The 25,848-nt window shown below is 42.8% G+C and overlaps 1 protein-coding gene across 4 annotated transcripts in view; it reads right to left on the reverse strand.

Annotated features, from left to right (window-relative positions):
* Positions 1 to 25,848, reverse strand: part of epha7 (eph receptor A7) — a 60,557-nt gene that overhangs the window by 21,452 nt on the left and 13,257 nt on the right. For all 4 annotated transcript variants that reach the window (XM_035423323.1, XM_035423321.1, XM_035423322.1 and 1 more), the window contains exons 4-5: positions 20,583 to 20,738; positions 13,127 to 13,462 (exon numbers count right to left, since the gene is read on the reverse strand). In XM_035423323.1, the coding sequence (XP_035279214.1) occupies positions 13,127 to 13,462; positions 20,583 to 20,738 (492 nt within the window). The remainder of the gene's footprint in view (positions 1 to 13,126; positions 13,463 to 20,582; positions 20,739 to 25,848) is intronic.

The following is a 25,848-nucleotide window of genomic DNA, read 5'->3' on the forward strand; positions in this document are numbered from 1 at the left end:
TGTTTTCGTGTGCTCGTGTAATGGACATCAGCGCGGCCGTACAGAAATAACGCATTACTGGAGTTTGTGTGACACATTGAGACAGACAGCATAAGACGCCTACTTAGCTCACTAGCTCGCAATCACTGCGATTTAACAACTGCCGACAACATTTGTGATGAGTAATTCAGCTCCAGACACAGACAATCGCAGCCCTCCTCCGGCCTTACAGACTGCCAAACATTGCGCAAGTATCTCTTAGTCATTCTTGTAGCCGCTTGCTATTTCGTAAGCCTGTCATCAGCAGCATGTTACATTGTCATTAGCCTGCTTGCTCTTAGTTCTGATGTGTTCATCATGTCTGTCGGAATCCGACTGACGGAATGTTCTTTGGTTTTTTTTTTCCTCACACAAATATTTTTATTTTTCCTCAAACAAATTTTTATTAAATGTTATATTTTTCTATCCAAGACTACATATTCAGGGTTGGATTAAAAACCAAAAAACATTTTCTAAATATATAAACAGATTACACACAAACATCAACATTTTAAAAGATGATACCATTAGAAACTAAGATAAATAAAAATCACTAAAAGGGTCTGGTCATATGATGAGTTTTGCCGAAGATTCCCTGGGTCTTCCTGAATTACACTACAGAGATCTTCCTGAAATGGGGGCTTGGTTCATTAAGTACAAAAACTTAGCATCTGAAAGAGATTGCTCTAAAGATAGACAGACCACCCAGCTACAACCATTACTGATCACTAATAGCTCTATACAAACTGCGAAAACCTTAACTGACCATAATCAGCGGATGGCTGTGTTAGTGTTCCCTGAAAGACAAAAGATCACTTGCTTTTTCAATAAACATTTCAGAGACGATTTGCCTTTTTTTCTTTTTACTAAAAAAGCTGATCAGTAGTGATGAGGTTAAACCCGATCGCCTGAGAACTTCACTCTTCCACTTTCACTGACCCCGAAGTGGGATTCGAGCGGCAAGGCCGAAATGCCAGTTATTCCACAGCCGGCCCCTTCCCTGGAAACAGTCGCGGATCTGAAATTTCTCCAGCTGAAAGTGTGCTGAGTGACACGCTACCTGCTAAGACAATGCCCTCTCTCATTTTGTCTGACCAAAGTCAAAACCGCAGGGACTCTTTCGCAGGCACACAAAGAGGCTCAGCAGTGTCCTGTAACCTCCCCACGCCCCAGCGATTGGCTGTCTTCTGTGGGACCAAACAACCCTGCTCTGTTTCGAACAGAATGCGAGCAGCCTGAAGTAGCCCAGCCCACGAGCACCCAGAAAAATGAAGCCGGGTACTGGCTTTAAATTCATGCCCAAAGCACTTTGAGAAAAATAAATAAATAAGTAAATAAACAATGGGGGGAGTATACGGTAAATAAGGTAGAACAACTGCCAGGATGTACATATGTAGAGGTCAGCTAAAACTACTCCCGGGATGTAATCTTTGAGCTCTGACCCTGACCATGCAAGGAGCTTCAGGAATTCAGATCTTATTTTGGTTTGTTATTTTTGTATAAATTGCACAAGCTACCACTGCAGTCAAAACTCCACCTGACCGTCTCCCCAGAACAGAAGGAAATACATCAACAAAGAGGTTCACCGCTTTACTGAACCAAGTGATGGATTGATTCCGTCACATTTGCTATCACAGCATATCCCGACAAAAGTGGAAGCAAAAAAGAACAAAGTCTAAAACGGCATTCTAGCCAAGGTCAGACCAATTACACCAACTTGTTTTGTTGAGTAAGGGTCGTGGAAAAAAAAGCTAATTCATTTGTGATAATTGACTTGTGATCTGCGTAACATATCTCGTATTATTAAATAATCACTGGAAACATTTTTGTAATGGGCCCATTAAGTGAATAATGTTTTCCAATTTAGCATCAAAGCAAGACATGTTAAGGGCACTACGCTGAACTTATTGCCGGTTCCTTCAAATGGCAAACCTCAGTCAGGGTCTAATAAAACTCCGCTATGTCCAGTTTAGATGAAACGCTTTTTTTCTCTGTATATAAAAAGGATCATACCAAGTGGAAATGATTGAGATGCAGGGGAAATGGAGAGGTTTGCAGTGCCTTTGAAGTCGGGGAGACTGATTAAAGTCTGGAGCACAGCCAAACACAAGAGCAGAAGCTTTAGCGTTTTCCGTAGTGTATTTTTTTTCCCGACCACGTTCTATTCTTTTCAGCATTAAGCAGGTACAGTATTAACAAAAGCTTCCGTTGAGCTGTGCCTTATACGGAGGACGAAACATGATGTGAACTAATCTATTACAAATGGAAGCGCGTGCTCACGGTCAAATAAATTCACTGTCTCCACATGGAACTAATCAGCAGTCAATGCCTTGAATCACGTTTAATTGTGTCGTCCCTTTAAAATGCCTGGCTGAACGCAACTGCCATTAATCAAACAGCACAATTAAAAAAAGCCGCCCTGGCCTAGTCCTTTGTTTATAGGCCCGAATTGCCTTAATCCTCACCATTAAAGCAAAGAATAGTTAGTCCAGCTATTCATATCCATAACCCACTTCTTTTCTGGCTTTGTACAATGTGAGCTCGGGGGCGAGAGGGCCAGCCGGTGGCGGGGGGTGTTTGTGATGCAGATCCGTCGTGACGAGGACCACCATCAATGAAGCGACTGCACACAACACTACGTTCTCATAGGTGGACTGTCGCTGAGAAACGGCTAGTGCAGATTGCACGATTACGCACTGCACCTGAACCCAGTCACAGCCTCGTACCACCCCCAGAAAAAAATGCCGAACTATTGGACGACCCGCGCCTTGAGAGATCAAGAATAGGACCATATGACTCCGAGTAACACAGCAGACAAAACAGACTTGTGGTCAGCATTTGTAGGCGCAATAATAGCCAATCATAGCGCGGCGTAGGTCAAAGAAAAGAGGCTTAATGCCGCATGGGAGGGCCGGAAGATCGTTTGCTTTCACGGTGTTGAGCTGGTCCCAAACCCCTACCCCAATTAATGTAAGCACAATGCCAGAAACAGCTTCGCCCCGTCTTTGTGTGGCGAGGTGTGTTTGCTCAGGGAATCCAAATCCACTTTGTCACCAGTTAATTGGAGGATGTCGGCTCCGTTATCATGCAAATGTGAAGAATGTTAGCGCGGGCTAAAATGAGCTACAGTATCTTCTGTGAGCAAGGTGGTAACAAAGTAACGAAAAAGCCCTCCTGGCTGCTTGAGCCGCGCTCGTTTTCGCACCTGCGTCGGGAAGCGGACGCCACCTGTGGCGACGCGGCTAGCCGGGATCGGTCACCCAGACGGACCTCCCCCGGTGGCGGTCGTTTGTCTTCATTTCAAAATATCCGCTCCGTTGTAACGTACCGTCACTTTGCGGTCCACACTTCTTGAAGATGAAGTCAGTTAAGAACATCTTTGAAAAAATTTTTTCCGGCAATTCGAGATGGTGCCAGGTAAGATATCAAAAATAAAGCAAGGAACACTTTTTTTATATCAGCCAGAGAACTTCTATCTATTTACTGATTCCTTCTGGGGGCATGGGTTTTATTAATATACAAAAAAATGCATACTGAATAAACTCAAGGTATAGAGTTTACAGCATAGGCACAGCAAAAGGTGTTGACAGGCCTGGTTTTCATCAGACAGCAATGGCTCTATTGACATATAATGTTTCCAGTTCCAAGCACTCTATAAATTTCCACCATCTCCTTTTAGTGCGTTAATAAATGGATCATAAAGCACACTGTACATAAATATCTGTACATAAAAACAAGACTGGGTAACTAAAGCGACCGTGCTGGTGGCCATATAAAGAAACATAGCATTTTGCTTTGCAAGTGATAGCCTTTCTGCACACGTCTGGCTTCTGAAGGATCATATGAGATCACAGATGTATCGCATTAGTGGACATTTTCACTTCAGAGTCTAAATGTCCATTAATAATATGTATAGTATTTATACATATTATTATAAAATTAACTTTGAATCAAATTAAATTTAAACAAGATCTCAAATAATGTGACTTAAAAATAGAATTTTAGACGGATCTCAACTTGAACATTTGTATTTCTCTAGTATAGTGTTTTTCTTATCAGCGATGAAGTCCTTGATTTAATGTCTTACTTATGTTCCTCATAAATAATGTGCTGTCATTTATTTACTGATGTGACTTATCAGTAGACGAGATGCACAATGGAATATGAACAGGAAGGTGCTCTTCAGATATAAAGCCCTTTGGGGTAATTGCTTTGCTTATTTTTTCACTTAATTCTTTTTGAGGAAAACGCATCTGTTGCAGGTGATTGGTTTGATTTTGGTTCTTAAATCTGACTTGGCTTTCACATAAATGAACTGCACAATGTTATCAGCAAACCAACAAACACTTCAATAAACCGCCAGAATAAGATCATTGAGGATGAGTGTCAGGAACTGTAAATGTGAAATTTATCCTACGGCTGTGCACGTAAATTGTACGCGAGTAGAAAAAAAAAAAGTTTCCCTGGAACAGGACAAAAATGTGCCTTTCTTTGAGCAATGCACAGAGATGACAGATTTAAGATGAAAAACTTATAAACCGCTCCAAGTTACATTTTAATTTCTCTTTGATATCAGAGAATATAGCCAATATGTTCATATATTAAAAATATATACAGTACATTAAATATTCAATACATTATACAGTCCTACATCTAAGAATGAGCTTTTAGAAAATGCTGCAATAGGTACATAAAGCTACAACTAGGATAAATGTGCTGTTGTCAGAATATACATATCAGTTATTATCATAGTATTATTTTTACATTTTTTCTCCTTTCACCAAGTAACCAAGTAATTGCAAGTAAAAGTCCTGTGTTCTGTGCTCATAATTACTTGGTGTAAAAATGTTTAAAAATAAAGCAAAGAATGAGAACTACCAAGCCATTCCTAATCCATGGCATGATACTACCCAAAATATATTTAAAAAAACAATGCAGACCTTTAGTTCTTTGCAAAATGTGTTTGTATGAAAGTATGAATACAATGGAATCAGCTCTTTTAACAGTTTCATAACATTTGAACTGACGAGAAATACTGAAAAAGAAAAATTCAATTAAATCAGTTTCCTTCCCGTGCCTCGATTGAGCTAGTTTGAGCACGTGTGTCTTTGCACCTCAAGGGATAGGCCTATGCTGTACAGTTTAAAGCAAAGAGAAGAAGAAAGAAAGAAAAAACCATTCCCTCGCACATGGCGAAGGAACACTGTCCTCCCCACAGGATTAAATCACCACCTCAAGGCTTTTTTGTCAAAGTGTACCTGCGTTGACCAAAATAATAATGACTTCACAGCGAGCCAAGCTTAAATTACAGATCATTGGGGCACAGGGTACAAAGGGAGAGGTATGCATTTGAAGGCGCATGGATGCTTTTTTTTTCCAGTCAACGCATCCCTGGTGCCCTTCCTAACATCCTTCGGACCAGATGTGTCTCCCATCTGCTCCGGTGCAAATTCTCCTGCTCCCTCTGCAGAAGCCATAATCTTTTTTACTGTTGTTTTATACCGAGTCATTAAAAGCATTGTGCCAGATGGCCGTCATATATTCTCTCCACTTTGATAAAAAGGTATCGGCGCGGGGCTGGTGTCAAGCGCGGCGGAGAGACGCGCAGACGAGGGGGCCGAGCAGGTGCATGGGAACGAGGCCGAGATTAGGGTGCGCCCCGAGCCACTCAGGCAACAGCTTCGGGGGGTCAAAAGGTCACGCAAAAATTTACGGGCAGTCTTTTTCGGAGGTGCCAGTTGTAGTCGCGAGCAAGCGTTCTTTGTGTTTCCGCAGAAAGGACAGACTGAAGCTCATTGTGATGCCTTTCGTAAAGGGGGAGGGGCTATATATGTAATTAGCTCTTTTCACTGGTGGGGACAACGGGCTCCTGAGGTAAAAGACGCAAACAAGCTTGTAAATCTTGTGGCTGCATTTTTCCTTCCGAACAACTTCCCCCCACAGGCACAAGGATAGTTTTAGGACAAAGACAGATTAAGCAGGACAATTACTGACATGAGTGGCGGCTGAACTATGTGCATTTCTCCTTTGCGGCAAAAAAAAAAAAAAAAAAAAATCACAATGCTAGCATTCCTTGCTCAGCACTACGCAAATTCCTCGCTCCATAAATCTATGGTGTAACGGCCATGCAATTAATTGCAGTCAGCTCCAATATTTATAGCGTCTGACTGGCTGCAGCGCTCTCCAGTAAGTGACAGGTAGACTTTTTTTTTTAACTTGTCAAAACGGGTAAAATCGCCTGCGCTGTCAGTGATACGAGACCTCCCCCCCAACATCCGCGGCACAGCCGAAGATATTTCACCTCCCACGTTTATGGGGCGGGCAATCAATGGCCGGAGATAGCAGCTGTGGCAAGTTGGTGACTTGTTTTTAACTGCTGTGACTGCACACGGGGGAATTCGCATCTATCACACAACCGCGACACCAGACGCCATTCGGATTTGATTCCTGCCTGTCATTTATTTTTTTGTTCTTTTTTTTTTTTTTTCCGCACCACCACAGGAAATGAAACACTTTGATACCTCGGCTACTTCAAATTACAGAAATACTTTCCACTGTGGGGTCTGTGTTTTTTTTCTTTTTTTCTTGGGAACCATGTGTTCCAAATAAACAGTGGTGCAGGTGGAGTCTTGTATGCGCTGGGGCCTTCAAATCACCTATGGGTAGTAAAGGGACCGGCCACCACATGCCATGCCGGTGAGCAGCCTGCTTCAATCACAGGTAAAACAACTTTAATGTCAAGATCCCACGCTCTCAAAGGTCCCTCTTTGCACTTTGTAAACACCTGTCATGCATGCATTGTGTTCAAGAGCTTAAACACATACCTTCTATTTTTCCGCTCATAAGTAGAGCAAATGTACTGTTCTATCATGTTATGGTTCATTTTTAGCTAGGAGCGCAAATCAGATACTTGACCTAACCGAACTGGTTCTTCAATGCGAGCGAGAAGAGATTCCTTCACCATACAGCGAGGCACTGAGATATCGTTTTTTTTTTTTTTTTTACAATTTATTGGCTTTAATTAAGAACAAACTATGACAATGTCAGAGAGATCACAGATTCTCATTAGCGAAGACAGAATGTGGAAATTCCATTTGAGTGAGCTAAATCACGGACAAATAATCTCCGGAACAGCACTTTAACGCGCGCCGTTAAAATGCATTATGCGGGAAAGATTACAGACAGATGTTAAAAGCTGAATACATTTAAAATCCGCAGTAAACAACTTGAAATTTCATTAAAAACATGTCACGCGGCTCTATAAAAGACTTGTCATTTCCAGTCTTGCACAGTAGTGCGGCTGCTGTCATTGCTAGCAGTACTGCGCAATAAGAATATTATCGATGCTAGTTAGCAGTTATATTTTCACTTCTCGGTCATTGTTCTCGGGGTTTTGTAACATGATTTATCTGTGCTCATCTGATATAACTTGACAGATTACTTCAATTAGCATCTGCCACTCAAATGAAGCTCATTAAAAACGAGCAGAACATTTTAAAATGACCCAACTGAACAGGACCATTCATCCTCAAACAGCCGAGTGCCATCTTTTCAATACAAAAACATTAACTTCACTACATTCAATGATTTCATATGACATTTATATCAGGATGAATTTATTTCAGGACAACATTTTGTCTTTGGGTAAGTTCTGAAGAATAACAGTATCCCTAAAACTTTTTCATTAGTTTGGCAATGGTAGTAAATAAACTCTATAGGATTACACACAAAGTAAACAAGAGAACAGCTTGCAGAAACTGCACTTGCCGCTTCTCAGGAAGCTAAATAATGAAACACGTCTCCATCCTGACGTCTGCAGAACAGAGAGTTGAGGTAAAAGATGAAAATGAATAAAAACCCCTGCGTTTTACCTCTAACACATCCCTCACCAAGCAGAGAAATCATAATTACAAAAGTGAGAGGCTGTGTAGCGTGTATTTCACATGTATGCATTTTAACTTCATTAAGAAATATGTGTTATGTTGCTAAACAAACATACAGACAACTGGAACTATGTACATACAGAGGAGTGAAATAAACAGCTAAGAGGTGAAAAAACAGGAGCCTGAAGAAATGGACAGACATGCAGTAGCTTTAATTAGTACCTAAAAAAAGAGAGGAAGGAACAGGCTCGCGGTTAACAACCACCTTTCCCGACAGTGCCCGGTGGACGGTAACAAATCCGTCGGCCCCTCGACACCCTGCAGTGGCGGCCACGTCCTTTTCTGAAAGGGACTAACGGACCATCGTTCGGACTGGGCGGGCGAAATGCCTACAGCCCTCTGTTCCCAGACAGTGGCTTCCTTTCTGCCACCGGCTCGCTCACCCCAGCAAGGGCTCGACTCAGGGGGGGATATGGAACAGGCGCTGCTGTGAGGTAGCGCTCATTCAAGCACAGAGGATTCTGGGGGATTTAGGGGGCTCGTCTGCCAGCAATAAAAGGCTGAAACAGGATACTTGGGGAGATTAATTACCTAGATAGGGCACGATAATGCCATTTAAATGGGAAAGTAATTAAAGTGCACCTTCCATGAAAATTATTCATTGCTGACGGATTGGGTGACAGACAAATCAGAAGGCATTTACAGAAAGCTACAGGTTAAGTACTGCGAGTCGGGTCTTCGGAGACCACCACAGTTTCACTGCAGCTGTTGAATCTCGCCGCTCTGCCCAGCACTCATCAAATTACCGTGCGAGGGGGTGGGGCGAAAAAAGAGAGAGAGAGAATACGAGAAACGAAATAGGCTCCCAGGTAACGTAAAACCGCAGACAAACGCTACAAAGACGGGGTCTGCTTAACTAGAAAATTACACCGCCTGCTGCTGGTCAGCTGGGAATCCTCCGAATCAATCAATCCATACCGCTTAATGTCATTACGGAAGATTAGGGCATAAAAGTGATAAATCAATAGCCGTATTGTTCCCCGAAGTGTTAGTTTTACTAATCCATTGAACGATATCCATTTTGTAGTGATAAACAGGCTGTGTAAATTGCCGTCCAAGTGCCTTGAGAACTCTTGTATAGCTGACTCTCTCACTAAATTATGATATTTCTTCAAAGTCCTCCCTGCAATTACTTCAGGCTCATTTGAATGTTATGTTTAAATACCGATAGCCATTTTGAGTCAGCAATTGAGCAGTAACAAAATGCATTCTGTCTGCATTGCCGCAGAATGATTGACAACAAGAAGCAGAATGAGCTTGATAATAGCAGCTAGAAGCGGGGATGAAATTTGGGCCTTTTTCGATCATGTTTTCCTCTCACGAAATCTCTCGGTAGAAAGGCTTTTCAGATCAAAGCGAAATGCTTTGCTTACAGTCATGCGTGCCACTAAGCTTTCTCCCCTCATTCAGAGCAAAGGTAAAAACAGGGATAACCTCTTTCCTCTGAAACGTTTCAATATGCTAACACCACTAGCTGCACCTCTCCTTAACAGCAGGACAAACATGGGGCTAAGCAACAGGAGTCCCAGCGGAGAATTTGTTTCCCAGAAAAGCAGCAATTTTTGTTTTCCTTCTTGTGGATTAACATCCAATTCTGGTGATTGAAATAGACATGTCCTTAGATAGCCCTGAAGGAGACTGAAGAGCAAGTATCCTGGCAGACAGGCTTATAATAAAGTGGAATAGCAATGAAGCTAGGACATCTTCCCTGAATGCTAGGGCATTTGAAAGGGATGCGGTGACTGATGGAATTATATACCAAAGTAATTTCATATTCACACAAAGAAGCGATGAGTCCTCTAACTTTCGCAGTCGATAGTTTACAATGACTGATGTGAGAACAAATACAAAGTTTACATTTTCAAAAGTAAGAAGGTAAAATATATGCAGCCAACTATTGTGAATATGAATCACAGCCCATTTAAATGATTCTTTTCCCCCAAATTTTGCACGATTTTGAAACAGACGTGAGAAATTGGCGGTCAAACAACTGGAGGCATTCAGAATCCCACAGAAGGGGGCTTTAAGCACAAGGCTTTGATGCACTTTCTGTATGCGGGTATATAAACCGTACGCCGAATTTCAGCCGAGCGCTGCAGTCAGCATTAAAATCAATTTCCACAGCCTCTCGTTTTCTTCCCTTATTACATTGTTCACGCTTCTTGTCGTTCATGCCTAAACAGTACCCGCTCCATTTTTCTGTTATACAATTTTACTCCCACGTACGGGTCCTGTACCCATTCCCCTGGCTGATTCCAATCCTATTTCTGTACCACTTCCACAGTGAATTTTCTGGCTCAAAGATGCGAAAGCTCTCTTGAATAAATATTAATGGTTATTCTATAAGCAATTCCCTCTCGTGGGCATCTGAAAGAACAAAAGGGCCTTGTGTACTAGCATGCCGCGCGAAAGACGTCTTGAAAGGAAGCCTGCGAGGGGTGGCTTCGCGGAGTCGTCAAGCGACGATTGGGCATCGATTGATAATCGCCCCGCGCGACATCTTCTGTATCTCTTCCAAAACTACTCAGTGCATTAATATGACAAATTTACTTCAACTACGACGAAGAACAAAAAAAATAACTAAATTTAAAAGATCACACTCATGAAGCCACCGACTGAAAACAGCAGCTATTTAAACCCATTAAAGCCAGGGCTGAGAAGTAATTAGGTTTCGGGGAACAATAAGCGCTCAACACCTCCAACTGTAGGTATGTCAACCCCAGACAGTTTCCATGCTGTAATTAGGAAGGCAGCGAAATCCACATATGCAGATTCGCCATCTGCAGTCGCACAATGCGGGCTCCCCCTCTCCTCACTGCGGGAGGACTACCGAACGAGGGAGGGGGGAACACAAGCGAGAGAGAGAGAGAGCGACACTCCTCTTTTCCACACTTTTCTCAGGGCATGTGACTCTTCCTACGGTCTGGGAAAGGTTAATGAATTCTGGATGATGAGGCGTAAAGGTTTAATAATGTAGTCACTCTAACAAGTGCTGTGTGCTCCCAGGAAGTGGTCACTGTTTTAGAGCTCTCCACATTCCAATTACAAGGCACTCAGGCGTCAACATCTTCAGCCATGGGAAAATGAAGCTTTGAAGGACCAGCGACCAGGACTCAGGGCCACGGGTCACCATACCCTCTAGATTTATATCTTTATAGGAAGCCTATTATGTCGTCTTACTTTATCCCTGAAATGACAAAAAAAAACACCGAAAACTGCTTCCTCTACATTTTTGCAGGCACCTCCTACTAAATAACATAGGATGTGTACAGGAAGAAAAAAAAATCACAGCATGTCATAAAAGCGGAACCCTAAACAATGCTTTACCAATCGCCTGTTTTTATTGCACAACAGCGGCTAACGTTTGGGTGTACAGTAATTCGGTACAGCCGACACACTGTGGGTAATTGCGACCGGCTCACGCAGAGTCCCTGTTAATTGTTTTTCGCAGGTCTCCTTCCTACGTCCTTGTGTCCTTGCCACGGCTACCCACAGCACATTCCTGCGTGAGCCTCTGTCACGAACCTTGTCACCAGGCATACATCATCCCTCTCAGTTCATCCTACATTCATTCTGCTGGCTGGCAGCAATTCCATATCCCTCTCTGTCAGACCTCTTGGCAAATGGGATGATTATGTGGTGGCCTGCTTCATTTTTCACTGTTTTTTTTCTTTTTTTTCCCCTGCCCGTGTTTGTTCTTTTTAATGTATTTTTCTCCAATGTAAAAAAATAATAAAATAAAATTTTAAAAAAGGAAATACAGAGTCAATTTCATTCAACGCGGGCCCGTGAAAGTTGCGTATAGGACCACGAAATTCGGATGACCCGCTTTGTGCGCAGTGACCTGTCGTTGAGACGAAAAGCAGCGTGCAGCACGTTTAGTTAAAAACATGCCCGAGCACGGCTTAAATATCGTCCGCGTATGAAAGTGCTCGTCTTTGATTTGCGCTCTCATCGAAATTCAAACCGCCTCCATTGCAAATGTAGATAAACAAGGGCGGCCCTTGCTTTGTTGTAGCTATCCCTGCTCCTGTCCGAAACGCGGCTATATTTTGACATATTCCCTCATCTCGGTTTCCTCATCTCCTTTTGCAGCCCAAAGGTTGTTATTTTGCTTTTCTGTGCTTCAACTGAAAGTAGGTCTTTTTTTTTTTACATAGATTAAATTAGCTCTTGGGTATGCTCCAGCTGGTACAATCGCAGACAGCGGGAAGACGCGGATGGGCCGTTTGTGACTTTGCCACGGGTTAACCGCCTTGACTCGAGTCTGTTTGAATGGCGCAGCGAGTGTGCTTTGTTAATGACTACACCATGTATGCATTTTTGCGGAGAACTCAAGGATTCATGGATGCTTAAGCAGGGAAAAAAAAGCCTCTTGTTTGGTTGGACCCATGGAAATAATTAAAAAGCTAAAGGTTCGCTATGCTTTCGCAGATTTTATTGCCAAAGACACACAGCGTTTTAATTACAGTAGTCTCCCCAGACTGTTTCTTATAGGACTACTGCTAAAGTGCGCCATCCTAAAAAAACATAACTGCAAGCACAACTAGCACAGATCATCACACATGTAGATTTAACTAATAAAAAGTAAAGTATGAATACTTAATAAACTGCATTTGAGTTTATAAATGAATCAAAACAAAACAGAAAAAATGCAATCAGTAATTCAGGGAATTATATCACATGGCAAGAATGTCCCCTTTCTTTGGTTAACACATAAACGTTTTTCTTGGCTTGGAATTCTGGGAACTCGCTTCAAAGCACTGTGGTTCTATTCTCTGCAATCCAAATTATCCTAAATGGCCACCGTTTACTGGTCCGGTGAGGAATTTTTTTCGAAAGCAATAAACATGGCCCACATAGTAAATGTGTTAAAATTACAGAGCGTCTTTACTGTATCTTCCATGTGCTTTTGTTGGCCGAGCTGACATAGAACCAGTGGAGCCTGCACGTATTTAAACGGCACTTTCTGTGACTAAAATGTTGAAGCCAATTCCAGAGCACATCGGAATGCTGCACTCACAGCCTCGTACGCTCAGAAACACCGAAAAGAAAGAAATAAGATAAAAAAGGCGACTGTGTGTGTGACAGAATAAGACACTCTGGCCCGCTGTGGCGTAGGGGGGGGGGGGGGGTGGGTGGGAGTCGAAGCAGGGAGGCCTTACCTGCTTGGCTGGTGGCGATGTTGACGGCGGCGAACAGCCTCTGCGTGCGGCTGAGGTCCGAGACGCCGTTGACGGCCTCCACCTCGAAGGTGTAGTTGGCGTGCGCCAGCAGGTCCAGGACGGTGACGTAGGTGTCCGCTAATCCAGACTGCTGCGGGGAGTAGCCCACGTTCCCGCCGCACGGCGCGCACTCCTCCGGCTCCCAGCTGCACCGCCGGCACATAATCCTGTAGGTGACGTCGCTGCGGCCGCCCGTGTCCGCCGGGGGGCTCCACTCCAGGCTCACCGTGGTCTGGTTGATGTTGTAGACCAGGTTCTGCGGCGCCGAGGGGGGTCCTGTCACGGGAGACGCAGCCAGACGCCATTAGGGACCGGGGCCCCCGAGTGTAAAATTACCATTTTGACACCAGCGACAGATGTGCGGCCAGACCATTAAGGTCTCAGGCACATTGTAAAAGGGTAACCAGAAGAAAGGTGCTTGGGAGGAACTGCCAACAACCACAAATGGACAATAGTGCGCTATGATAATGGAAAAGGAGCTGGAAATGTATCTTGTGCATCTTGAAATGTATGGGAATATGTATCTTTGTGTCGCATGCTACTATATGGGACACCCACATTGTGCACTGTATAGTAATACTTTCCATATTAGAATGACCTATTTAAGGTATGTTCAATTGTTCTAGCTTTAATTCATAAAACTATAATCATGATGGAAAGGAATATAACCTTCAATTCCTCACATACACAGCCAGATTACATTCACAACAACATTGAGTATCCAACCAAAATCCTTTACTGCATACTACTTATAATGTTCAGTCAGACACACATTTCCTCAAATTCAAGAGGTATGACTAAAGTACAAAAACCACTTGAGAGAACATATTTAGATGTGCCGTTTTAAACAGACTTAAGTGGACACACCAGGGAAGCTGACATTAGCTCACTATTCCATTCATTCCACCACCTCCAAGCAATAATGATTGAATAGTGGAATGAATCTGTCTGGTAATGGTGCAGACAGGAGACTTCAAGTTTAGGATTTTAGCAGGCAGGGAGCATGACTCATCTCAATTCACGAGTTAGACTAAATCCAAGTTATCTCTCCACAACCTCCACCGCTTGTGGCTCAATACAGACTCCTTTGAAGAAGGACCTTAAGTGCATCCACTCACAAATACACTGTCCACCAAATTATGCTAACAATAAATTGAACTAACCTGATAATGCTATGCTTTATAAGTTGCTTTTAGTTTAAAAAAAAAGTTTTTTCTTCATGTATTTAAATGGATGTGATAATAGATAAATTCATTTACTCGACATCATCAACAGCATTGATAAATAGGGTACGCACTGAAATGCACAAGCTAGTCGTGTGTATATTTAATACTTCAAAAAATTTCAAACAGCAGCATATCTGTCAGTGAAACACTGCTTACAGCAGTTCATAGACGCCATGATGTGGGATTCTCTCTCATGCTTGTAGGCCCCGGAGAAGCGTCTGCACCGATCTGTGCTCTAGACGCTGCATGCCATCTCATCTCAAACAATGATCAATGCTGCAGCCGCTCGGCGAGCGGGGCATCCATGACACAACTGTCTGACGCTGTTGCTACACGAGCTGTGTGCGCGGGGTATACGCGGCCTTGCCGGAATGGGTTGCTGTCAGGATGAGAAAGGAAGGGACACCAGTGAATACCAGTGTATCACCGCGCGGACGGGTAGCCATCAATCAGAACGAGCGATGCTCGGCAGCGGCTAGGCGCTCTCGCCCCCGAACATCGCAATCGCGCTCGCTCATCGATTTGCGCCGTCTCGCACAAGGATTTGGCGTAACGCGCTGCGCTACGCTAGCTGAGGGCCGTTTCTGGGTTCTGTTTCTGGCTTGACCGTTTCGCGATCCACGCTCCATCTTGTTCCGTTGCCTCAGTGAGCACCGGTGGACACTAAGGCCCTGCGAGGTTGTCTGGCCTTCAAACAATAGGTGTGCATCCAGCATCTGACAGATGAACTGCTGATACACTGGCTCTGTTCACAAACACAGCCTTTCTGATGCATTGACTGACTGAGCAAAAGAAACAAAAAACAAAACAAAAATGAGATGTAATGATTTTCGGTCCTGGCGTAGCGTTGTGGCTCATGGTTTGCCAGATTGTGGCTTATCGCTGACGGGCTGTGTTTGGCAGTAACGTCCTGCCAGGTTAGAAATTTCAGGACACCCCAGACGGCAAGCTAGTATGACTTACACCAGCCTCAGAGACTGTTATAATTGTTCTGTAGTTAAGCAGGACAGATTTGTTCCTTCCTGTGTTTGTTTTGTGATTTCCAATGCCAAACTACTGATTAAGTCATCTGTGTGAATACTGAGGTGCTGGTACTGCGGTCACTTCATCGTCAAGTCACATTCTGTCAATAATGTAATCGCCATTTTATTTTTTGTGTGTACTTTTTTAAAATTTACTCTCAGTTTCTGTTAGAAAGAAAACTCACTATTTAGTTGGTCTGTTTCAATTATGCTGCACTCTCCATAATCTACATTTACGTAGAGTTACAAAATAACCTATATTTTTGCAGGACCTTAGCAACACAAGCATTGAAATAATTTTATAATAATAGCCTGAGTTATTTGCATATCCCTCTCATATAGAATACCCAAACCGCTATAATAAAAACAGTGGATACATGTTCATGCTATCCCAGAAGCTCGAGAGCAGAGACGCAATGATATGAAAAGCTCCAGGTGAAGATGATATCCAAGAGACAGCTGTAGAGGTAGACACTAGAACTTCGGTCCCGATGCTAATTTGCACCCTTAATCCACTTCAGAGGCACAAGCCACACTCAGGCACGGGCTTATCTCTGTGTGATTTGGTTGTTCTTTATTTTCCACGACTACATTTATTAATAATCCCTTCATTTATTCAGAGATTATTGTAATGCGGGTCTCAAGTAGCAAAAAATCAAGGCAATGTTTTCCCTGCCGCTAAACGGCATTGAAAGGATGTGGTGAGAGCCACTGGTATGGCCGAATTATAATAATAACAATTCAGAATTAATTTGAATTAATGCTTTTTTTTTTGTTTGCTCACGTGCAGGCTCTGTGCGCTTCCAAGTCACGCAGCTAATTTCCCCACCGCACCCCATATAAGTCCCGACGCCCCATTTACTCCCTCTCCAACCGTTTCCCACACTCAACTGTTCTTGATCGATACCACATTGCAACATACAATTCGAGGGGAAGGGATTGGCAGAGCAAAGAGGCCTTTGAAACAGGATTTACTCAGTTATAGCATTTTCTGAAATAATCATGAACAATGAAAAAAATAATATAGATTTTTTGAACCCTTCCCAACAAAAAAAAGTACAAATCCTTTGCCAGAGATTTTGCACAAACATAAGCGCAAATAATATGTCAATCCAAATGCAAATATATGTCAGTATATTTGCCAGTATATATTCAAAACACCCTTCCATAGGAAAAGCAATCATGTGCAAGTAGATATTCAAACACTGGCATTACCTAAATTGAGACCAAATGCAATTCATCTCAACAATTTTTTAGTTTCACATTAAGATATGTGTGTTCAAACAATTCCAGGTTAATTTCTGGTCATGTCAGCAGTGCCGCGTCACAAGCACACATGCACCAGGAGAATGAGATTTCGTTTTCGGCTCTGCTCCTGCTCCTTGTTCCCCTGTCGCTCTCTCCGGGCCTTGCTTGTGCTCGGTGGGACCAGATACTTCTCACCACACCTTACCTGCGGCTCAGAGACGCGACACTTCCTAAGCTCCGGCTGTCTGTCGGCTGATCCTCTGAGCTCAAGGGCTTCTAGCTCTCTCTGTCTTATCTACGCCACCGCCCCCCCCCCCCCCCCCCCACCCACCCTACACTCACAATGAAGTTTCACTCCACACATTCTCTGTCCGTATCCTTCACAGACTGGAATGTCTCAATCACATGCAAAACAGAAGCTTCTGTCTCTTTCAACAGCTGCATTGTGTGTGTGTGTGAGTGTGTGTGTTTATGTATGTGTTTGTGTGTGTTTCCGTGGGTTTGTGTGTGTGTGTGTGTGTGTGTGTGTGTGTGTGCCCTGTCACACTTTCTGCATACCACTTCAAAGCTAATTCTCCAGTCTGGCTGTTTGGGTAAACCTGTGATTTTCGCATTGAGCATTCACCTCTGATGGTAAATTCTCACTTTGCGCACTGCATTAATGAATCCCAGGCTCTGATGGTTCTCAAATACTGTTTCCTGTTGCTGAAATTCCTGAAAGTCAGCCCTTCAAATCGAATATCATGACATCCCCCGTCGGGGGACCGTTCAGAGTAACACCCAGGCTCCCTGCCCTTAACTCTGAATTATGAATTTAAGCATTATTCATTACATTTTTTGATTCCAAATATATGACCGTGACATCAGCGGTCACTGGGACTAATGAAAAATATGAATAGGAGCAGAGAAAAGAACAGAAATAATGTGATATGTTAAGGTGTGACACACCAGCCATTAGTGCTTGCATTAAGCAAGTGCATCTTGCTTTCACAGTTACAATTGGCACAATAGTGAGACAAATATAGTTTCCATTTAGTTCTAAGTTAATTTTCAACAACAAAAAAATGAATTAAAAAAAAACTTGTCTTAGTTCTTGTATCATATTGAAGTTGGTTAGTTAATCATATTTCTCATTTTTATTGTGTGCAGAATATTAGAGATCGTAGCATGTCAGAGCTTGATCAAAGTGAATCCAGAGCTTATCTGCATAGCTTAGCTAATCGATTGCCTATTGAGGATCTAGTCACTGACTGAAGGGACAAACCATATGGATTTAAGGTGGGGGGAGGAAGATTACATTAAATCACATCAACCGAGCAGAAACCCTTTGATCGACAAACACGGGTACTGACCCCTGGCCCCGCTTCTCCGGCGCGGCCATTAATGCATTCCAAACGATGAGTGAAAAGTTGCGGAAAATGGGCGATTGCACATGACAGGAGGAGAGGAAGCTCTTTACGGCTCCATATTCTCCAGCCCCCGCTCGGTCCCCTAGCAACTGGATGGCGGGATGAAGGCTCCACGAGATGTCAACTTAGTGAGGTGGCGGACAAGGGGAGAGAGCGGGGGAGGGGGCGAGGGGTGGGGGGCTGGGGGGGCGGGTGTGCACACAACTGCCCTTTTTAGACTGCTCTCATGCCAGCACCACACACAGCTGTCATGTGATTGATGAGGAGGCTCGGAAACCTATCAACATCCAGCGTCTCTCCTCTGCACCAAAAGAAAAAGCAAAAGCCCGCTCTACATATCTCATTATCTCAGAGGTCTGAATATGGAGAAAGTAAATGACTCTCAATGGGATTATTGTATGAATACACCAAAAACTTTTTAAAAGAAATATGTTGTGTTTGGACGCCTTTTCAAAAGGAAGATTAAGAGTAAGATTTATTTTTCAGCGAAATCCATCCGTTTATATACCTTACAACATATCTTAATCTTGTTTTTCTCCTCACAATTGGAATTGCCTAATCCATGCTCTGAAGAGATGTCTCACTGTTTGTCATGAGCCTAAGATTTTGTAGGCTTCCAAGTGCTCATTTAAGAATCTGTCAATCAGGCTGTTTATTCAAAAGAATGTAAATGCACATCCAATTACTATTCAATCCAAAAGCGCTGCAAAACCCACACAGAAAATCTCTACCTCTGACAACTCCTGTAGTCAAAATAAGGTAATCCTGAGATAATTGAGATAAATGGGGATGTATGGACATATAGTAGCTACAGTTTTCATAGTATTCGTCACAACAGCACAGAGAAAAAGTATTTTACCCTTTATTTCTTCTTCTTCTTCTTCTTCTTCTTGCGTGTGTATTTTTCCCTTGGTCAAGTGAGTACCAAAAATGCAGAACACTATAGTTATTCATCTCCAGACAGTAAAACCACAGCAGTGCCGGAGTTGAAAGTAATGGACCTGTCATTCATAAAATGATCTGAGCGGTTACATGGTGAATGTGGGTCTTTTGTCTACCCCTTTTACTGATTGGGGGGAACCGGGCAGCAATTAGGTCAAATTGCTTTACAGTGAGTTCTGCCTTTTGAGTTAGTCACGGAATTAAGACTGGAAATGGGAACTTCTGTTAACAGAAAAAAAAAAAACCAGAGGAAATTTTGGACCGGGGCGCGAACGATGAATTAACCTGTCAGAGGGGGGAAAAAAGGATCATTTTCCAGATTCTTCCTTAATGAGACTCCTGTCCCAACAAGGGATATCATTTGTTTAAGTAAGCTAAATTCACTGCTCCTCAATCCACCTCTGTGAAGCCAACTCTACGCGGAAACTGCAACTGAGACCATTTTCAGGGATCTGAAAGGGAGAGCCCCGCCTACCTAAATGGATCCCTTGCCCAAGTAAACAAGTCATCAACGCCTGTCACATAATTGCCACACTCACCGGGACAAATGGAGACATGAGAAGCTGCTAGGCTGCCGCTGACTATAATTGCAATCTTTTAGACAGGAAATGGCAAATTGCTCCAGTGATCATTAGCTACCCGCAAAGGCAAAAAAACAAAGAAAAGGAGAAACACAAGCAAGTCCTTGAACATAATTTTAAAGGCATATTGGCATTCAGGGATATTGAATAGCATGTGGCTGATGAGCTCTGGGCTGGAAGGAGAACAGGTCTGGTTTGTATATAAGATTTTTGCCAGAACCAGCACTCTTAATTTTGGCAGTGGGGACTCCTAGACTGGTTGACACATCTTTGGTAATATTGTATACTACACTAGGGTTAACTATTTTCCTGAAAATGTAGCATTTTCAATGCTGGGAATAAAGCACATTTTTTTCTCAGGAAATACCAGTTGTGTGTGGATGGGAAATGTGTATGGAAATCAAACATACAGTTCCGAAATCATATGCCAGTACTGACAAGTCATTTTGATTTTCCTTTCTCTGCTATCACAGTCATTTAGTCATTATATGCTTGCAATCCCACGAGTAATAGGCTAAGGAGAATGCACAGAGTCAAAGATCAACATCAGAAACGGTTCACATTTTGAAAAGTGTATAATTTAGTTTATAGTGCTATATTGCACGAGTCTTACTCCAAATAATTTTATTATTATTATTATTATTATTATTATTATTATTATTATTATTATTTTTACTTTTCAAGATGTGCAGGGACCTGGGTTCCCAGCTTTAAATGCTATACGGTACAACACGTCTGCACAGCATATATAATGGAAGAACAATTTAAGGCGAGCTACCCGACGCTAGCGAGTTTACAGCTCACAGCGCTGCAGCCGGCAGTGGGTGTTTGATTTATGTGTCAACAGTTTACCGATTTATTAAGACGCGGCGGTGGGCGGGGGCGGCCATTTTAAGGGGCCTTGACGCGCGATGGTCGGGCAGCTAGCGCACGGCGGCAGTTTGGCAGGCGGCGGCGGCGGCGCTTACTCGTGCAGGCCACGGAGGGCGGGTCCGAGACGGCCCGGTAGTAGCCGTCCTCGCAGTCGCAGCGCCAGGAGCCTTCCCGGTCGTTGTAGCTGTGCGCCGGGCACCGGGAGCACTGCAGATCCTGGGAGGAAGACTTGTAGAACCCGCGGCCACAGGCTGGAGAGAAACAAGAAACCAGACGACCAAAATTAAAACCTTTTCACGGAAATGGAAACGTGCTGCAATATAATGTCAACAATATAATGTTGAAAATATGATTCCATTGATGTGGTGCACTGATTTTCCAAACTTGTGATGAACTTTTGTTTTAAATATTTGTACAACAAAATGTAACCTCAAGTTGCGATTAAGGCACCACAGATATTAGACTGGTATGCCCCCATCCAAAGTTGCAAAAATACAAAATGATTATTTATATTCAAAAGATTAGGGTACAATGAGTGTCAAGGATCAAAGTCATTTCATGAATTATTCCCAAATGGCCAATGGCTACTTGCATGTGTTGTGGGAACACCCAAGCTCCATGGCTAATAGTGTATACTCTAGTTTTTGTAATCCTTTACCTTACTACAGCACAATAAATTCTAACTATGAGCAAATATAACAAATCTGCCAAGTGTATTGAAGTTAAAAGATCTAGATTAATGTCAAATATTACTGGTAAACTTATCAAGTGCAAATGCTAATTTCATTATAAATCACAACAGTACAACTGAAACTGAAGTTAGGGAATAGAAATAGAAACATTTCAGATTTGACATATTAATCTGTACTCATAAATTCAGTTAATCTGCTGTTCATGTAAATTACTGAATCCACATTCATTTAACATTAATCATGTTTCTGTACCCACAAAATATTACACCCATTTTCACAAATAACAGAAATACAGATTTGCATATCAACAACCCAGATCAACAATTGCTCATAGCTCACATATGGAGTCTCAGCATTCCCATAAATTGATGCAGGAAAGGTATATTTAAAAAAAAACAGAATTGAAAAAAAAATATATAGAATTCAGATTGTAACATTCATGCCATGGCACGAAATAAAAGGAACAGGGTAGTCCAGTTTCAGAAACATGAAAGCCCTGTCAAACTGAATTTATCTCAATGCTTGGCTTAATGAAATAAGATCGTTTTCAGCATTGAAAAAAAAAAAAAAAAAAATGACATGATTGTATCTCGTGTTTCTTTACCTATAAGTTTGCGTAATTGAAAACAGAATTTTGAAAAGGTGAGAGAAGCTTAGTGCTCTGAAAAGCCATCTTGCTCTGCAAAGTCAAGCTAAAGTAAAACAGGAACACTGCATAGTGAATATCAGCCTTATAACTTTCAGCCTTGTGCTCTTTTTGATTATCTGTGTCCTTCTCACATTAAATGTGCAATCAAAATATTTTAAACATTAATTAATGTCTAAATAAATGGCTAAATATTCTGGCACTTAATGAAATGACAACGTGCTGTTGTCTTTCCCTTGCAGTCTGTGATAGTGGCCACGTGACACCGCCAACGCCACAGCCGCGGGATTGGCTACACATGCCAGTTAAGCGTTTCTAACGCGCAGCCTGTTTGAACATTGTGATAAATCACTGTGTCTGTTTGCCTTTTCCTCCTCGTTCAGAGAGCCGCGAGCTGGAGGGCTAGCATCTGGAGGAGAGGATCACGGCTTGGTTCACGGCCCACTCTCCTTTCCTGCACACACAGAGAGCCCAGCTCCAGACGCTCGACGGGCGAAAAAAACTACAAGCCCCAGATTAGCGGTATCAGAGTCAGTGCAAGACGAGTTCTGGAAAGTAAACAATCCTCCGTGTTGCAGTTTTTCTGCGCAAGCCACGTTTATTTATTTCAAAAAACCTTTTTTAAAATCAGCCGTTGTTTATCGATGTGTCTAAAAGGCTTCGGTTTTCCAGAAATGTTTAGATAATCAACAGAAAGGAAAAAGGCTCCAGATTAGGCTTCGAATAAAACTGAGACATGAGTAACCATTTACACACCCCCCCCCCCCCCACCTACGCTCGCCTCTACTTCAGGTCCCGGATACTCCAGCTTCACTGTGAATGACATGTATAAACATGGCCGTCCAGCACTCGCATTCCTATCCGAACAAGTCACGTATCACCAAAGCACTCTTTCCCCGAAATGCTACTCAAAAAATACAGTGACTTGAAGAGTGTATTCTCTGGTGCAGAATACATATTCAAAACATATTCAAAAATGATTGTGTATCAAAGAAATAAGAAAACTTATCCTACACTAACAGACATATTACAAACACAATATTGGGAGTGTTCCAATGAAAGGATGTACAGTACGTGTCTACTAAAGTAGGAAGAGAGTGCAAACAGGAGGAGCTCAGGGTATTGCTCTGGTTGAAAATATCAATCTTTGCATCATCCTTTCCGCATGCCTTGATGCGCCTTTTCAATGTCATAACCGTGTCCTCTTCCCTAGTTTTCGGAATACTTTACTCCCACGGCAAGCTCAAATGACAAACAACAGAGAACAGGCCTCGTTTCAACAGCTCATAGTTTTGCCTCATTCCAGATCAACAGTTGCTAAAGCGAACAACTGAAAGGCTGAGATAAACACTCGACCCAATTACAACATGAAGAAATTAGTCACTACTTAGAAAACAAGGCGGAGGTTGAGCAGTGCAGGAAAAAAAAAGATTAAAAACTGTCTGGCATTTCTACCAGGCTTCTTAGCAAGAGAGAGAGAGAGAGAGAGAGAGAGAGAGTCTGTGTGTCTGTAATTTGCCTTCGAGTGGTCAAGGCTTCGCAGTCGGAGAAGAGAAAACAGACTGCAGTCAGCATTTTTTTATACACTGCACTGATGGTAAAGGAAGGCCTTCAGAACTCAGCGAGGAATAAGCTTCGGCTTACAGCTGTGAGAACGTCTCTATCACGCTCCAGACTGAGAGACTGCGGATAAAACAAAGCCGCGTTATCTTGCCCAGACACACACAAAAATAAAATGCTCTATTGGTTTAAGATACTAGTTTTTCTGCACAGCTTTTTAAAATTCTTGAATTGCATCCAAGGGGCTCAAAATATTTGCCGAGTAAAGGACGGACATTAGAAAGGCCGCAAAGAAGAAAAAGAAGAAAAAAAAAAGATGGATAATATTCTGAACCCAGGGTGACATTTTTGTGACAGTGTGAGATATTGTTTCCTGTAGCCATTCCAGTCGATAATTATTATTAAAGTCCTGGTGTCGCAAAATGGCACCGCGATTGTTTTCTTTCGGTTAATGCAGCGCTTTGACTGACAGATTAGATTTCACAGTGTGCCTTGCAGCTAGTATTACCTTTACCATAAAGCAAAAGATCTCTTAAAAAAAAAAAAAAAAGAGTCTGCAAAAATCTGAAAAGTATCCCCTCCCATTAGCCCTGCCATTAAATCACGGTAGCTATCTTTTCCACCATCAAGGGCAGAGGCAATTTCAGGTCTGCAGGGACGAGGAGCGATATCACGTTTCCTCGAATCTGTCTCATTTTAGTTTAGGAATGGCTTGGAGGAACACTCCATTTGGGATAATCCTGAATAGGGTTTGGGGGTGAGGGGGCGGGGGGAGTCAGGTGCTACTGACTTACATCCAAAGAGAGCGACGTCCGGGTGCCACCCCCGAGGACCGAGTGGGCGCGCCCCGTCGTGGTTGGCCCCCCCCCCCCCCCCCCGGCCACTCTCCCGTCCGACCTGATTATGCGTTGAATCCGCCCGCGCGCCGAGTCTCGCCACGAAAAAAAAAGAAAAACACCGGGCGGCAAGCGGCCGGGAGAGACGAGGAGTAACTGGGAGATAGCGCCCCATTAGAGTGATAAAAGAGGTACGCCGAAAGAGCGGCCGACGGGACGGCCACACCGGCCCGGCCGCTGATGAATGCCAGGCGGAGCGGGTCACCCGCGATAAAGGAAACAGTTTATTTTCGCCCTCCGAAAACCGCCGCCGTCCCTCTTAAACATTTCCCGCCCGCACCGAAGGGGGGTGGGGGGGACTCGCCTTTGCAACTATCAGCTTTAATCACGGTTCAACTGAGACGCGAAGCACGCCAAGGTTTTTTTTTTTTTTGTTTTTTGTTTTTTTTTACATTTGCGCTATTTATTTTCCCACTGCGTTGTTTGTTTGCTTTAAGGTCACTGAGTGACACGTGTTGCCTGGTCACGGTTTAAAAAAGGATGGTTAAAAGCAATGCGCTGACTGAGCCTGTACACTGTATTCTGAGTGTGTTCAACCCCACCATGTAAAGGGGACATGTTTTAAACATGCTTTGTGTCATCGTATACATCTTAGTTTGTGTGCAATGCGCTGAAAGTCTCGCCTAATGAATAGCACATTAAACTTCCAGCCTGATCTTACTCACTATTCCAGAGCTGTAAACAGACATAGTGGTAGAATACTACTTTACTGTGTTACCACAATTTACACAACCAATTATATTAATAGCTCCTTTGATTGAATTTCTGTTCTGTTTGTGTTAAGCACATGTTTTACTAAGATCAACATCCTAACATAGTTCACAAGAGCCTTTTTGCTTAGTCAAAGCTTTTTTACAAGATGCATGAATTATAACGGGCCAGACACACACGCACACACACACACACACACACACACACACACACAGACACACCAAAAGTAATAACACATTTTGGCTTTCAATTCTAATCTTCCAACTCTGAAGACAAAGGCTTGTATTCAATCAGCATCTGTCCTTAAGTCTGATTTACAAGGAAACGCAAATGTTTCTTCACAGTCTGTTTTGGTGATTCACTTTCAGTGATCACTGGGGTCATCACACCATGTTTATGTAGGAAAAAACTATTTTACTCATTAGTCAAAGCCCTATTCACAGCTCAGGAAAGAGTGGAATAAATCACAAAACAGAGGAACTCATTGAAGCCCTGCAAGAAAGCACAGCAAAACCATAGATACTGTGTCAGCACTATTCTCCTTCAAACCATTTTAAAAAGTCCACACCTACATTTGGGTAGAATAAGTCCTGGAGTGTAAAACAAGATGGCAAAAAGTAGATTATAGTTTTAGAGTCTGGGGGATTAAATGGCAAAAAGAAACAATCACATTCTCCCAATTCACATATAACTCCCTGCATTGCTTGAAAAGAGCCGACTGGCTTTTGCAAGTTCGGGACACAGAGACAACCACACCATTCATACGTGGTACCTGTGCTTAGAGGGAGGTCAGTACCTTTCTCAGAGAAATGGAGAAAAGCTTAGCATTTTCTTACATTACAGTCTACTTAAAGCA

This window comes from Anguilla anguilla, chromosome 6 (genome assembly GCF_013347855.1).
Source record: "Anguilla anguilla isolate fAngAng1 chromosome 6, fAngAng1.pri, whole genome shotgun sequence".
NCBI classification, from domain to species: domain Eukaryota; kingdom Metazoa; phylum Chordata; class Actinopteri; order Anguilliformes; family Anguillidae; genus Anguilla; species Anguilla anguilla.